We start from the raw sequence: 12,786 nt of genomic DNA on the forward strand, positions 1-12,786 counted from the left end.
TACCCCAAACCTGGCAGTGTTCAAGGCCAGGTTAGATGGGGGCCCTGAGCAACCTGGTCTAGTGGGAAGTGTCCCTGCCCACGGCAGGTGGGCTGGGACTCGCTGATCCTTAAGGTCCCTTCCAACCCTTAACCCTGTATGACTCCCATGACTGCATTTACTGGGATAGATCTTGAAGGCCGACACTCCTGCAGTCAGAGTGAGCATTTTGATCGATGTTTTATATATCTGTTTATTCATTCATCTTATTCAATCTCTGCAATGAACATTTAAGGACCTGCGAAGCCGAACTCTCCAGATTCCTCCCTGTGTGTCCTGCTTCTCGGAGGTCGCTTCTCGCGTGCTCTCGGCCACAGCAGCCCGCCATTTCCAGCTTTAGGGCCTAGCGCTCAGACGGACCCTCCCAACACTGAACCGCGGGCAGTGGCGCTGAGCGAACACCCAACCTCCCGTCGGCGACAGGACAGGGGGAAAGCCGAGACCGTGCCCGCCGGAGCCCGCCCCCTCACCGCCCCCTTCCCCGCCGGTCACACGTCCCGGAAGCGCTCCGGGAAGGCGCTGCCGCCGCGCGGGCGCTTCCGGCTGCTGCTGCCCGTCCCCTCGGCCACGCCGCGTCCCGCCCGCAGCGCCCTCAGCCCCGCAGCCCCCGCCGCCCCGAGCCGCTCCGCGCCCTCCTCGCCTCTCCCCGCGCCGGGTGATGCCGCCGCGGACATCCCGGGGGCCGCTGCCGCCCTTGCTGCTGGTGTGGGCGCTGGCGGCCTGCGCGGCGCGGGCCTCCGAGATCACGTTCGAGCTGCCCGACAACGCCAAGCAGTGCTTCTACGAGGAGATCGCCCAGGGCACCAAGTGCACCCTCGAGTTCCAGGTACCCGGGCGGGGGGAGCCGCCCCGGGCGTGGCCTCGCGCTGGCCGGGCTGGGCCGCGGCCCCGAGCCCAGGCCGCTGCCGGGGAGCTCTCCCTCACCTCCCTTTCTTTAGGGAGTATTTGGGAGCAGCGCCTGGCACCGGAGCAGCGGCTGGATCCAATGAGGGGTTTCCAGCTGGACTAAGGAAAACTGCGGGAGCGGCTGGGAGGCTTCCGTGTAGTGCAGGGCTGAGTGGGGCACTGCAAACTGGCAGTGTCTGTGCCCTGGTCGCTGCCATGTAGTGCCCCACCTGAACAGCGCAGAGAATACCTAAAGCACACCTGACCAACAAGGTGCCGGAGACGTAGTTTCCTTGTGGTTTGTGAAGCATCGCCAGGATGAGCATAGTATATCTTAAGAGCTAATGTTTAGTATTCCAGAGTACAATTCAGATTTGGGTTACATACTAAACAGTGAAAGGGTGATAGGACAAGCATGCAGTACAGCATCACTGTTTTGGTGCCTCTGAGTGTATTAGTGGGGTTGGAACCTTTCAGTCTGTCACTTCAGTAGATGAAGTCAGTGGCAGTATGCAGCAGCATGAGACAAAAGTCATCCCTGATGACTTTTTGGGGGCTTTTGAAAGGACTCTGTGACTTTTTTGGGCTGACTTTTCTTCCTGAAGTCCTGTGCTTTCTAGTTTCTCGGCTGCTGTCCCATCAAAGTATATTTGGGGAATGTTGCTGCCAAATATTACGATGTTACTATGTCCTCTATGTTCTTGGTCCTGGATATCTTTTTCCCTACCCAAATATTTCTTGTCCTTGACTGTTTCTTCTATAAAGTCTTTTCTGTATAGTACTTTCCTCTGCAGTTTTGAAGTGGGAATCACTGGACAGATAAGCCTGCTGTTGCCACTTTTACTGGTGACCAGAACAGGGTTAGCACTGCTAAAAGAAAAGTCTGGATTTGACCAGCCACTGGCAGGCTGAAGTGCTGTGTGAATGTCCTTTGGCAGTATGTCTCAAGGGCTGACACAAGGTACAGCAAGTTCTGTGGAAGGAATCCTACGGGAACTTCAAAGCCCTGGCCAATCTTTACTGCCTCTATGTAAATCGACATTTTCAGGGTGTCTGTGCAGCTGAATGCAAGTGACTCCCATGTAATTGGTAAAAAGCACACCCTTATCAAATTGTAGATTGTATTTTAAAAATGAAGAGCTGTGTTATTGCTTGCCAATTGGATACTTGTAAAACTTTGCCTTTGTGGAGGAGCTGCTGTTCCAGTCTGCTGTTATTTCAGTTTTACCACTGACGTCATCATTTTAATAATCTGGTACTTCAGTAAACTGATGAGCCATTTGGACTGAAGTGCAGATACAGATACTAAAATATTTCAGTGATTTCTGCACGCATATGAAATAAGTCTCTTCCTCCTTCAGCGTGCTTTATCTAAAAAGTAAAAAATTTGCAGCAAGGATAAAGTGTAAGACTGCTATGTAAGAGTCATCAGAATACCACCTTGTGGACACCTAAACTCCTGATCAGTCTTCCTGTAGAATCCAGGTTGTAATACACTGTAGACCAACAGTAATCAAAGCCTCAAAAACCCCTTTGGGACAATAGTGAAGTTTTGAGTCAGTTGCAGGCATTATCCGGTTGTGCTGGTTTTTGGAAGAACTCCCGTGTGTAACTGCAGGAGGGAGGCGACAGGTCTCCCAGAGTCTTGCTCTGTTGTTAGAAGCAGATAGGGAAACTGGACAGATTGGAATTCCTGTTCTACAGGTCAAACACCATTCCTGCAGCCTAACCCAGCTGATACAGTAGGGCAGTTACACTCTTCTGGCCACACAGGAAGGAAGTATTTTGCTGCATGTTCACAGTCTCAGCTGGATGAATCAGTTCCACGAAGGACTTGTGTATACAAATGTCAGACTCATTACAGTCATGTCTTTGCTGTCCCGTGGAGTTTCATCTACTGTAGCCTTTGCTGTTGTACAGTTATTAATAACAAAGTAACTGAAATTGGTCTCCTAAAGGGTTTGAAAATACAGTTGACATTGCATATGCTGAATTTAAAGCATTTTAAATTATCTTCTGTGTGTTGTCCATGGGAATATAATTTTGCAGACTTGCTTTGAAAGATTCTTATTCAAATGAATGCATTATATTTTAAAACACTTATCAAAGCAAAAAGCTTTGCAGTTCCACCTGACAGCATACTTCTTAGAAGAAATATATCAATGTCCATTTTTTTAAAGAGACAATTTCTTGGTTTTTGTTTCCAGGTGATCACTGGAGGTCATTATGATGTTGACTGTCGGTTGGAAGATCCTGATGGCATTGTACTGTACAAAGAGATGAAGAAACAATATGATAGTTTCACATTTACTGCATCCAGAAATGGAACATACAAGTTCTGCTTCAGCAATGAGTTCTCTACTTTCACACACAAAACTGTGTACTTTGATTTCCAAGTTGGAGAAGATCCACCACTGTTTCCTAGTGAGAACAGAGTAACTGCACTTACCCAGGTAAAATGCTGTTGTATCTGACAAAAGTTGTTAGGTGAAGGCATTTTTTTCTTCAAGTTCAGCTGCATTTGTTATCTATGTCACTTTTGAAAATAAATTAATTGAAGCTTTTAAAGTACTCTAAATTACTACAAATAGGCTTTCTTTGTAATGATAGGATTTGTAGAACACAAAACAGCTGAGAAGCAATCATCGAATGTTTAAGAGGAAATTAGTTCAGAAACATAAGGCCACTGTTGTTTGGGGTCTTCTTGTTTGGGTGGTTTCTGGGGAGTTCTTTTGATTGTTTTCTGTTTGGTTGGTGGGGTTTTTCTGAAGTTTCTAAGGAAACTTCCTTGTAATGCCTCAGCAGTGTCCCTCTTGATGTGTGGAATTTGCAAACTAAATATTGGTGGAATAGGGTTTAAAAAAATTTCCAGGCTCTGGAGAAACTCTGGGGATTGTTTCTATATTTAAAACAGGAGAGTCTTTTTTTAGGAGGAGGACTCATTTAACTACTGTTTTTTAAATGGAGAAGAAAATTCTAGCAAAATAAATTAATAATGTCAGTTGTATTCATCTGGCTTCTACATATTTGTTTTTTTTAAGTCTACAAAGTGTCGGAGCATCACTGTTACTATATTTTCAGGATTTTACAGTTATGTACCACCTCTACACAATCTAAATACATTAAAACTTCCTTTGGAACGTTTAATGAATTCCTGCAGTGCTATATTTTGTGTTCAGATTCTTGATACTGTATCTCTTAATTTCTTTTCCTTGCTTCTCTGGTAAGGAGGTTCTTTGTGCAGTTCTGGTCAGGCTTGTGGCATGACCAAATTTGGGCAGCCTTTCATGGGAGTAGTTCAAGGTAAATCCCTAAAACCAGTGTGACCTTGTTTAAATCCCTTGTGCAGATCAGGTTGTTTCTACATTTTACCAACAGCAAAACTTAGTTTGGGAAAACTCTTTCTGAATTTTGTTGAGCAGATTACCTTAGACTTGTTCAGACGTGTGTCTTGAAAGTCATCAACTTGAAGATATGGTGAGACACAAATATAAGTGACTGAGAGCGGCCCTATAAGGGTGTTAGACCTTTCCTTTTATGATAATTTGTGCTGTTCGATCTTCAGGAAGTACTCATGTTAAGCCATTAAAGAGAAACCTAAAATTGTTAGTAGAAAATAAGTCTATTGAAGATGTATTGACTAATCTCTTGGTGATCAAAACACGGTGAGGAGTACTTTTCCTTACAGAAGATAAAGTGAAAGTGCAAGAAATTTATATAAAAATGACCTAGGGCTTGGAAAACCAATAATGCTTTTTTAAAATGAAAAATTACGATGAAATTGGGCAAGTTTCTAAGTATTTTTATATGAGTATGGTACTGAGTGTTCAGGAGCACTGAAGGATAGCAATTGTCCCTTCCCTAACCACTTCTTGTATACATGACTAAGAGAATGGTCTCTTGACAACAGAACAGACATTGTACAACTTGAGTGAGAATGAAGCAATGAAGAACGTCATATTTGTGAAACAGAAGCATTTAATATATGCTGTATGCATATTAGTATTCTAAGCAACTGCTTGTTTTCCTGTGGAATTAACAGCTGGAGGATCACTGACATTTCAGAAATGTCTCTGATGTTCATTTTGAATCCAAATATTAATTTAGAATTTTTTCATTAATTCTCAGAGCTCTTTACTTTTTATTAGATCTGTGGTTTTATCTGCTTCTGTATTTAACAACACCACATTTTTGTGTGTAAAGTTTGATCAGTAAATTTTACTGTATTTACACTATTTCAGTCTGACATTTGTCTGAGTTAATTCTTAGCTTGCAAAGTCACATGACTCCTCATTTTAAATACCAAAGCACAAAACCACTAGAAGTGTTCTTAATTCTGTGTTGTGTATTTGTTTGTTTCTGCAGATGGAGTCTGCGTGTGTTTCAATTCATGAAGCTTTGAAGTCTGTCATTGATTATCAGACTCACTTCCGCTTGAGGGAAGCACAGGGCCGCAGCAGAGCAGAGGATTTAAACACAAGGGTGGCCTACTGGTCAATAGGGGAAGCAATCATTCTTCTTGTTGTTAGTATCGGGCAGGTGTTTCTCCTTAAAAGCTTCTTCTCGGATAAAAGAACCACGACAACGCGTGTTGGATCGTAACCAGTGGCGGTAATGTTTCAGGTGTGTTACTCACTAAGATTAGCAGTTCTCCAACTAACTGTAGGTACAGAGGTCTGAATATATGCAACATTCAAATGTGTATACTCCTCATCTCTTAAAAATCACAAAACAGACAGAAAACATTATGAAAGGGACGCATAATTTGAAATATTTTTAAGGATCCTTTGGCACTTAAGTGTTTCAATTCCTATATTAAAATATCTGTCAGTGTCTAGTCTCTCTTTATTTCTACTGATACTAATCCAATCCAAGTATGATTTTTACCAGTACAATTAGTCATCTGCAGTGTAACACTTTAAAATAACCCAACAGTCTAGTGTCTGATATGAGAGATGATATATATGGAAATCTCATTTGATTTTAATTTTCAGGCTGAATATCTTGGATTATAAAAATGAAAATGTGATTAACTGTAGTGCACTGATTTGATTTTGCTGTTTTAAAAAAATGCAATCACACCCCTTGCTTATTTGTAAAATTGTTGAAAGCTTGGCACTACATTGTGGTTCACTTTCTTCATCAGCCTGGAAAGTCTTCATCTTCAGAATTTGCTGAATTTTATACTTCATTATGATTGCTTAAACATACATTTCTTCTGTATTAAAATAAATACATTTTCTCTTTTGCTACGTTTGTTTTACTGAAGAAATTGTAAGCTGAGACTACTCAGGAAATCCACTTCTGCATACGAAGGAAATCCAAACTTCCAAGTTAATGTAAAAAACATGCAGTAGAATAGGGAGTCTTGTAACTTTGTCATTGAAACTGTGCAGTACTCACATATGCTGCTGCTGCCTTTTGGATTTAAGACCAGAAGTAGCTTGGTTTGTTAAGCAGCACAGCACCAGCACTGGTTGAGGTTATATTATGTGTTAGGCACGTACAAAGCTTTTTACTAAATTGTTTTCCTAGTAAGAGGGCAATTTTATATTGATACTATTGCACAAGTGCTGTAAATATTCCTCTGTGTGGTGCACTGAGACATGACGGCCTTGTGCATCTAATTGCCACTCTATTTTGTTAGTGGTCAGGAAATGTTTTAAATATTTCAGGTTATATTTTTGGTAGAGTTATTAGAGTTGCATTGTTTTCACTGCTCATGTCTTCAGTAGCTTACGTACTGTAAAGTTCTGTTTTATTTAGTTGTGGAAGGTAGTAAATATATGTACATGCCCATAGCTTGAATTGGGCTGGTCATAGTTAGGCTAAACTCCTTCAAATGGCTCTGAAAGAAAAAGTAGGCTGACCAATTCTTAAATGCACACAAAATTAAAGTGAAAAATTTGTGATGTATTACTAGCTAAATCAAAAGATGCTTCTTGTACAAGTGCTCGTCAAGCAGAGAAAGAGTGCTACACCCTTATTAATTGCTTATATTATTTCTAGTAAAAATTTGAAATTACATGTTCAGGTGACACTTGAGCAGTCTGAAGAATTGATCTAAGATGACTTGATTTTAAAATCATGTCATGGCAGAAAAAAATAAAAGTGTCCCTACTCTGTTGTGGACTGAATGACTGCTCTTTTGGAAACTGAAGGAAAACATCAGACAGCTCAAAGATTATTTAGAAAGTCATGGAGGTATTAAAAATCTATTAAGTAAAATTCAGGATGTAAAGTTTTGCTGTCCTGTACTGAATTTTGAATACTGCAGTCTCGTTTCGTGATGCAGGTTCCCCAGAAATAGTTAGACCCACTAATACGAGAAAACAAAAGAGTTTGCTTTTGTCTTGCGATACAAATCTGTGCCTGCACACAACATTCTTGATTGTACCTCTATGCTTTCTTCTTGTGTTTCAGCAACTGACGTCTAGTACTTTTTGTGCTGCATTGCACACAATAATGAAGCAAGTGGTACACTTTTGGTTCAAGTGTCAAAACATGATTAGTTTGCTAGTGTTCACTATCTCTGGAGTTTGAATATTAGTTATGTATCTTTAATCACATCAAAGGCATTTGTTTTAAGGCTTGAATTGTGTTGGGGTTTTTTTCCACTGATTTGTTCTGTGTGCTGGCAAAATTGGTAAATAGTGCTATAAAACTGATGATGATCAGCTATCGCATGTCTCTTTATCTTTCATAATGTTTGAATGTGGGAAGTGGACTGTTCAATATTAGTCCCACTGCAGAGGTTTAGCACACTTGACTTTTCCATTGAAGTTAGGTGTCTGAACCAATGCTCTGGCATCCTGCTGCCTAATATGCAGCACCAGCTTAACAATGCCTTTTTTTTTGTGTTGTTAAAAACATGGCACAAATACACATTTAAACATAGCTGTATATAGTTTTTAAAATAACTGACTAAATAGAATATAATAAAACACATGCTAACACGCAGTGGGTGAAGAAGTGCATTGTGACCTTTGGTTAAAGCTGCACCTTTTTAGTATATGAGCAGTTTGGTTAATGGTGTGATACACAAGAAAACACCCTGCGTTAAAGGGGATATAACTGTGTTTTTAATAGCTAAATGCTCTGGGTTTCAGCTATGCGTTGGATGTTTTATGTTTACAAGACTTCTTTTTGTGTCCTGAAACGTCGGTTCTTTAGTTTGAGGGCATGGGGGGAAAAATTTAGTTTGAATAAGACAAAAAGCAGACCCTGTGAATATTGTATGGGAAAATAAAAAATTAATATATGAATGTGGTCTGATTGTTTTGTTTGCATATGGTTTTGGGAAACATTATTCTTCAAAAAAGCTTTGCATCATAATTTGAGTAGTCAATTTGTGTTCTAACATACTACGGTTAATCTACCCCCTGACACTTGATCATTACTTCTGTTGCTGTACATCACAAAGGTTCACTGCTGTTCGTAATCAGCCGTGCTTAGCAAGGCAGTGTGGTTACTGGCTCTTTGCTCAGCACGTCACTAATGCAGGCAGTCATAATCATAAATCTCTTCATGTTGGAGCAGAATTCAACTGCAGATGCCAGAAATTATTTGGGATCTACTGCATCCTTTCACATTAATTCTGCAAATACAAAGTTATGGGGGGAACTGGAAAGGTGCCTTCAATTAGTGTTGTCCAATTATGAGTTTTGAACTTCAAATAAGCAGTAACTAATTGTGTGATATGAGGTACTTTATATTGCGTGGCTTAGGTTTAAAGAATAGGTATGGTAGGCATCATTGTTTTGTGTGGACACCTTCCAAAATTACTCCTAAGTCAGTTGCTGTATATTCAGAAAATTTCAAGACTATTTATACAGGAGTTGGATTAAGAAAAGCTTTTGTCTAGAAGTGGGTAAGTGCTCTGTCAGTGATGTGTTGCTGTTATGGTCAAGTAGTTGTCTGGGGCTTTTTCGGGTGCATGGCACCCATGATTTAAAGTAACTTAAGTTGTGGTCTGAAGTGCTTTTCTGCTGAAAGCTGATAATCCTACCAAAAAAAAAAGACAAAGTGAATAAATGAGTCAGTGGATCAAGTGACATGCATCATGATGATGAAGGCTTTTATCAAGGAGGAGGTAGAAATGTGCTCTAGACCACCACAAATTTAAACAATTCCCGGACTGCCAGGCTACCAGAGAGCACAAGTACAGCAGTGATACCATAACCACCCCCTTCAGGGGCGAGAGGGAGCCAAGAGTTTAACACAGGCCCTAAATGAGATGGATGCAAAGTCTTTCTCTCACATTCTTCCCCTTGACTTGCAGAATCAAGTTCCAGAAAAGCAAGGTTATGCTCTGTGCGTACTGAGGGTGCTACCAATTTAGATCAAGTTAAGTGTTGTGAGACATGTGGGGAAGTGGTGACTCAGCTTAGCTTAGTAAAAACTCTTGACAGTGGTAGCTCTCAAAAGGTTCATTATTTGTATTAAAAAGTCCATGTTGCACTCCACAGGGCAAGATGTTATGTAAACTTAAGGTGGTTACTTCACAACACTTCTAAGCAGATTGATTTGGCTCACTCATACCTTCTCCCCCACCTGCTGACAGGAACCAACATACATGTCCAAGTGGCCTGCCAGCATCTGTTGTGTGCAACACACTTTTAAGCAAGTGGATGGCCTTGTGTGTCCATGTTTTATGTTTCTTATTACAGGCTGTTTTGCTGGTGAACTAACAGGAAAGGGAGTGACATGAGTTATGCTGTAGTTTTGTTGCCAGCCTCCTGTGTTCAGGATGGAAAGTCCTCAAGTGAGTCATCTGAACTGTGGTTTTACCAGAGTGCAGAAACTAATCCTGAGAGGAATACCATGTTCCTTAATTTCACTGCTGATCATTGTGTGTTTGGGTATCAGTAGAGGCCATTGAACAGAACTTCTCCTTTTTGTGATCTGAGTCTCACTGTGAGATACTGTCCAGCTCAGAATATAGCACATGAGAGGCAATACAGCAGGATGCCATCCCTTCAATAGCCTGCACTGTTCAGGTGCACATTCCATAGCTGAATGTATTTTTTGGTGTGTTTCCCCCAGAAGGATGCAGTGACCTCCTGCAGACAGTATGTAACAGCATATGGTCCTTTAGCAGCTGCACCTTTGAGAGGCCTCTGCTTGATGGGGTATTCCTGGCTTAAGGATGAACCTTTATGTTAGGGATGGTATCTATATCCCTATAGGGATAGGACATTCTGTCCTAAATTTATGTACAGGGATTTTCCTAGCACCAAGGACAGCAGATTTGTTCAGACCTTACTGTAAATGAATACAAATTACCAGAAAGAAAGTATATGAAGAACCAAAGGGAAGCATTTTCTTCCTGGAAGAAATCAAACATGAGGAAAAAGGGGTTGGGAAGGTTAACATTGATACGAGTCAAGCTTTTTTGGCACAGCACTGTTTTTTGCTCTCGTGTTTGGAGAACACAATACCACTAGGTGTCAAGAAAGTAACTCAACAGGGACAGAAAGAGGGGGTAAAAGAGGCAGAAGAGAGGGGAAAGAAGGAGGAGGAGTTAGGGAGTAAGAAATGACAAAAAGAAGGGAGAGGACAGATGGGACAAAGCAGAGAAAGGAGCCCATTTCTGGGCTCTGTGCTGGGTTTATGAGGCTTGAGGAGTGTCCAGCTTGCTCCCTATGGACAAGAGGTGCTCCCTCTCCTGGGATGCTGGTAGCTTTTGGTGGCTGCTGCCCCCAGTACAGGTTCACTGCACAATCTACAAATAGCAGCTGAAAATCACACCAGAATCAACTCTTCTTGATGCATATTGGCACACATGTAGTGAGGAATTCAATGAAAATTGCCCTGGGGGAACTTAGAAGAAAGATGTGTCAAATGGTGGGCGAAAGATGGAAGAACAGGTGGCTGCTACGGGGAGGGAATGTGAAGGATAGAGGATGGTAACAACCAGGAGGTGCTGTCACCTATGAAATACTCTGCCTCGCCTAAAACGAGCCGTTAATCCAGTGATACAAATCCCCAGTGACTGCATTTCTGTGTCAGGGACTGTCCCGAGCTACTGACTTAAGGTAGTCAGCTGCCCACCAATTCTGCATGTCCCTTTCACTCACAGAGATGCCTAAGACATTTAAGAGCTCACTTATTACCACACCACACTTGCTCTTCTCTGGATCAAAAGCCCCCAGAATCCAAAAATTCACGGAGCAGAAAATGAGTCCATATTTCATGACTTGCACAAATCCCTAGGCCAAACCCCTAGTGACTACACCTCATTAGGTGAAATTGTGCAGCAAATGGAATTTTCACGCTCTTGCAACTCTCACCTTAGAAAGAAATTGCTTGAATTTCAAAATGCAATTAAGATCTTCAAAAAAACATTGGAAAATAATGCTTTCAGGCAAAATATATGGCATTTGTCAGTCTAAATACTGCAGTTTAATTTCAGTTATAGACTGTCAGGATCTACAATACATTAGAACAGAGCACATGACAGGATGTCTAAAACATTTCTTTCCTCCAAGTTACTATACTTTCCTGCAAGAATACTCAAAACTTCCCCTTACTTATACCCCAAAACCCCAAGAGGTGAAAGTTGGGCCTCCTGCAGCCAAGAGTCCTGCACCCAGTGCAGTTAACAGCAGAGGAAAACGCTTGTGGGTCTCCTGGGAATCTGTATTACTCTGTAGGATTGGGCTCAGGACATCTCTTTCCTTTCCATAATATTTTCTCATGACTTTGTGTGGAAGCAGAACTGCTATAAACTAGGATTGCTTCTGAGCACTTCACTGGAAGCAGTGATTTTACTGATGCACTTTTTTGGAAGTACACTGAATGCACAGCAATAAAGATACAGGATGAATGGCACATGTCTGAAAGTGTAAATTAATGTGCTCCATGAATGCCAAGACAGAAACGTTGCTGCCTACCTTCAGCTCATCTCTATAGGACTGAACTTTCTCACCATAAATCCTGACACTAGTGCATGATAAAAGAATCCGATTAAGTACAAAAGTTAAATAGAAATATTGAACTTCTGGCAGTCATAGAGGTAAAGCTCTATACAGGGAAGGATGACTGATTTAGAGCAGGGAGCGCTAACAGGCTCATTGGTAACACATCATCTTTACAAATGCATAAAGAAAACCACTGCCCATGGGTGATAGCAACCAGGTTCTGCATTGGAAGGTATTCAGAAATGACAGTCTTGGAGTGTCTTGCTGTAATATGAGAATTTCAACGTCTGAAGTCACTGCAGAAACTACATCTCTGCCTTTCATTTCCACTTACTGGCGGACCGAACACTGCATTGTAGTAAGGAGATCCCTGCTTGGTGAATACAAACTGTCACTTGACACTCTCGCTGCCTTTGGATGTTTGGATAGGGAAGGCTCTGATGGGCTTTTTCATATTCAAAAAGTGGTAATGACAAACCCCTTCATCTTTGTCATATCTGTGGTGCATACTGATACAGCCCAAATTCCCAAAAAGCTTAGACCAAAAGCCGTTCTGAAGTCATAACAAAAGCCCCAGGAGAGTGGGGCTAGCCTGGCACTTAGGACACCTGGGTATGCCTTCTCCTCTTGAGACTCTAATCCCTCCTCAGGAGATCTATGCATTTCATGGCACACAGAACCATCCACTTCCATTGAACTCCTAGGAATATGGCAAGATAAAAACAGGGATCATTTGGATCACTAAATCGTATCTCCTTCAGATGCATCAACCATGAAATGAGCATTTATGCAGGAAGGGCTCAAAGAACATCCTCCAGCCACTACAGCCTTCAGCACTTAATAGCAAGTAAATGGCCTGTCATTAAAATACAAGCTCACAAGTCTCAGTGGAGATTCCCCAGACAGTAGTCCACAGGAAAACCTTTAGTAAATCTGAAAC

The 12,786-nt window shown here is 41.7% G+C and overlaps 1 protein-coding gene across 1 annotated transcript; it reads left to right on the top strand.

The window, feature by feature from the left end:
* Positions 1-593: 593 nt before the first annotated feature.
* On the top strand, positions 594-8,189 carry TMED7 (transmembrane p24 trafficking protein 7). Its single transcript, XM_032097184.1, has 3 exons — positions 594-865; positions 3,132-3,377; positions 5,290-8,189. Exons 1-3 carry the CDS (start codon positions 698-700, stop codon positions 5,524-5,526), a joined length of 651 nt encoding a protein of 216 aa, XP_031953075.1. The 5' UTR covers positions 594-697; the 3' UTR covers positions 5,527-8,189.
* Positions 8,190-12,786: the final 4,597 nt, after the last annotated feature.

Source organism: Corvus moneduloides, chromosome Z (genome assembly GCF_009650955.1).
Source record: "Corvus moneduloides isolate bCorMon1 chromosome Z, bCorMon1.pri, whole genome shotgun sequence".
In the NCBI taxonomy this organism is placed as follows: Eukaryota; Metazoa; Chordata; class Aves; order Passeriformes; family Corvidae; genus Corvus; species Corvus moneduloides.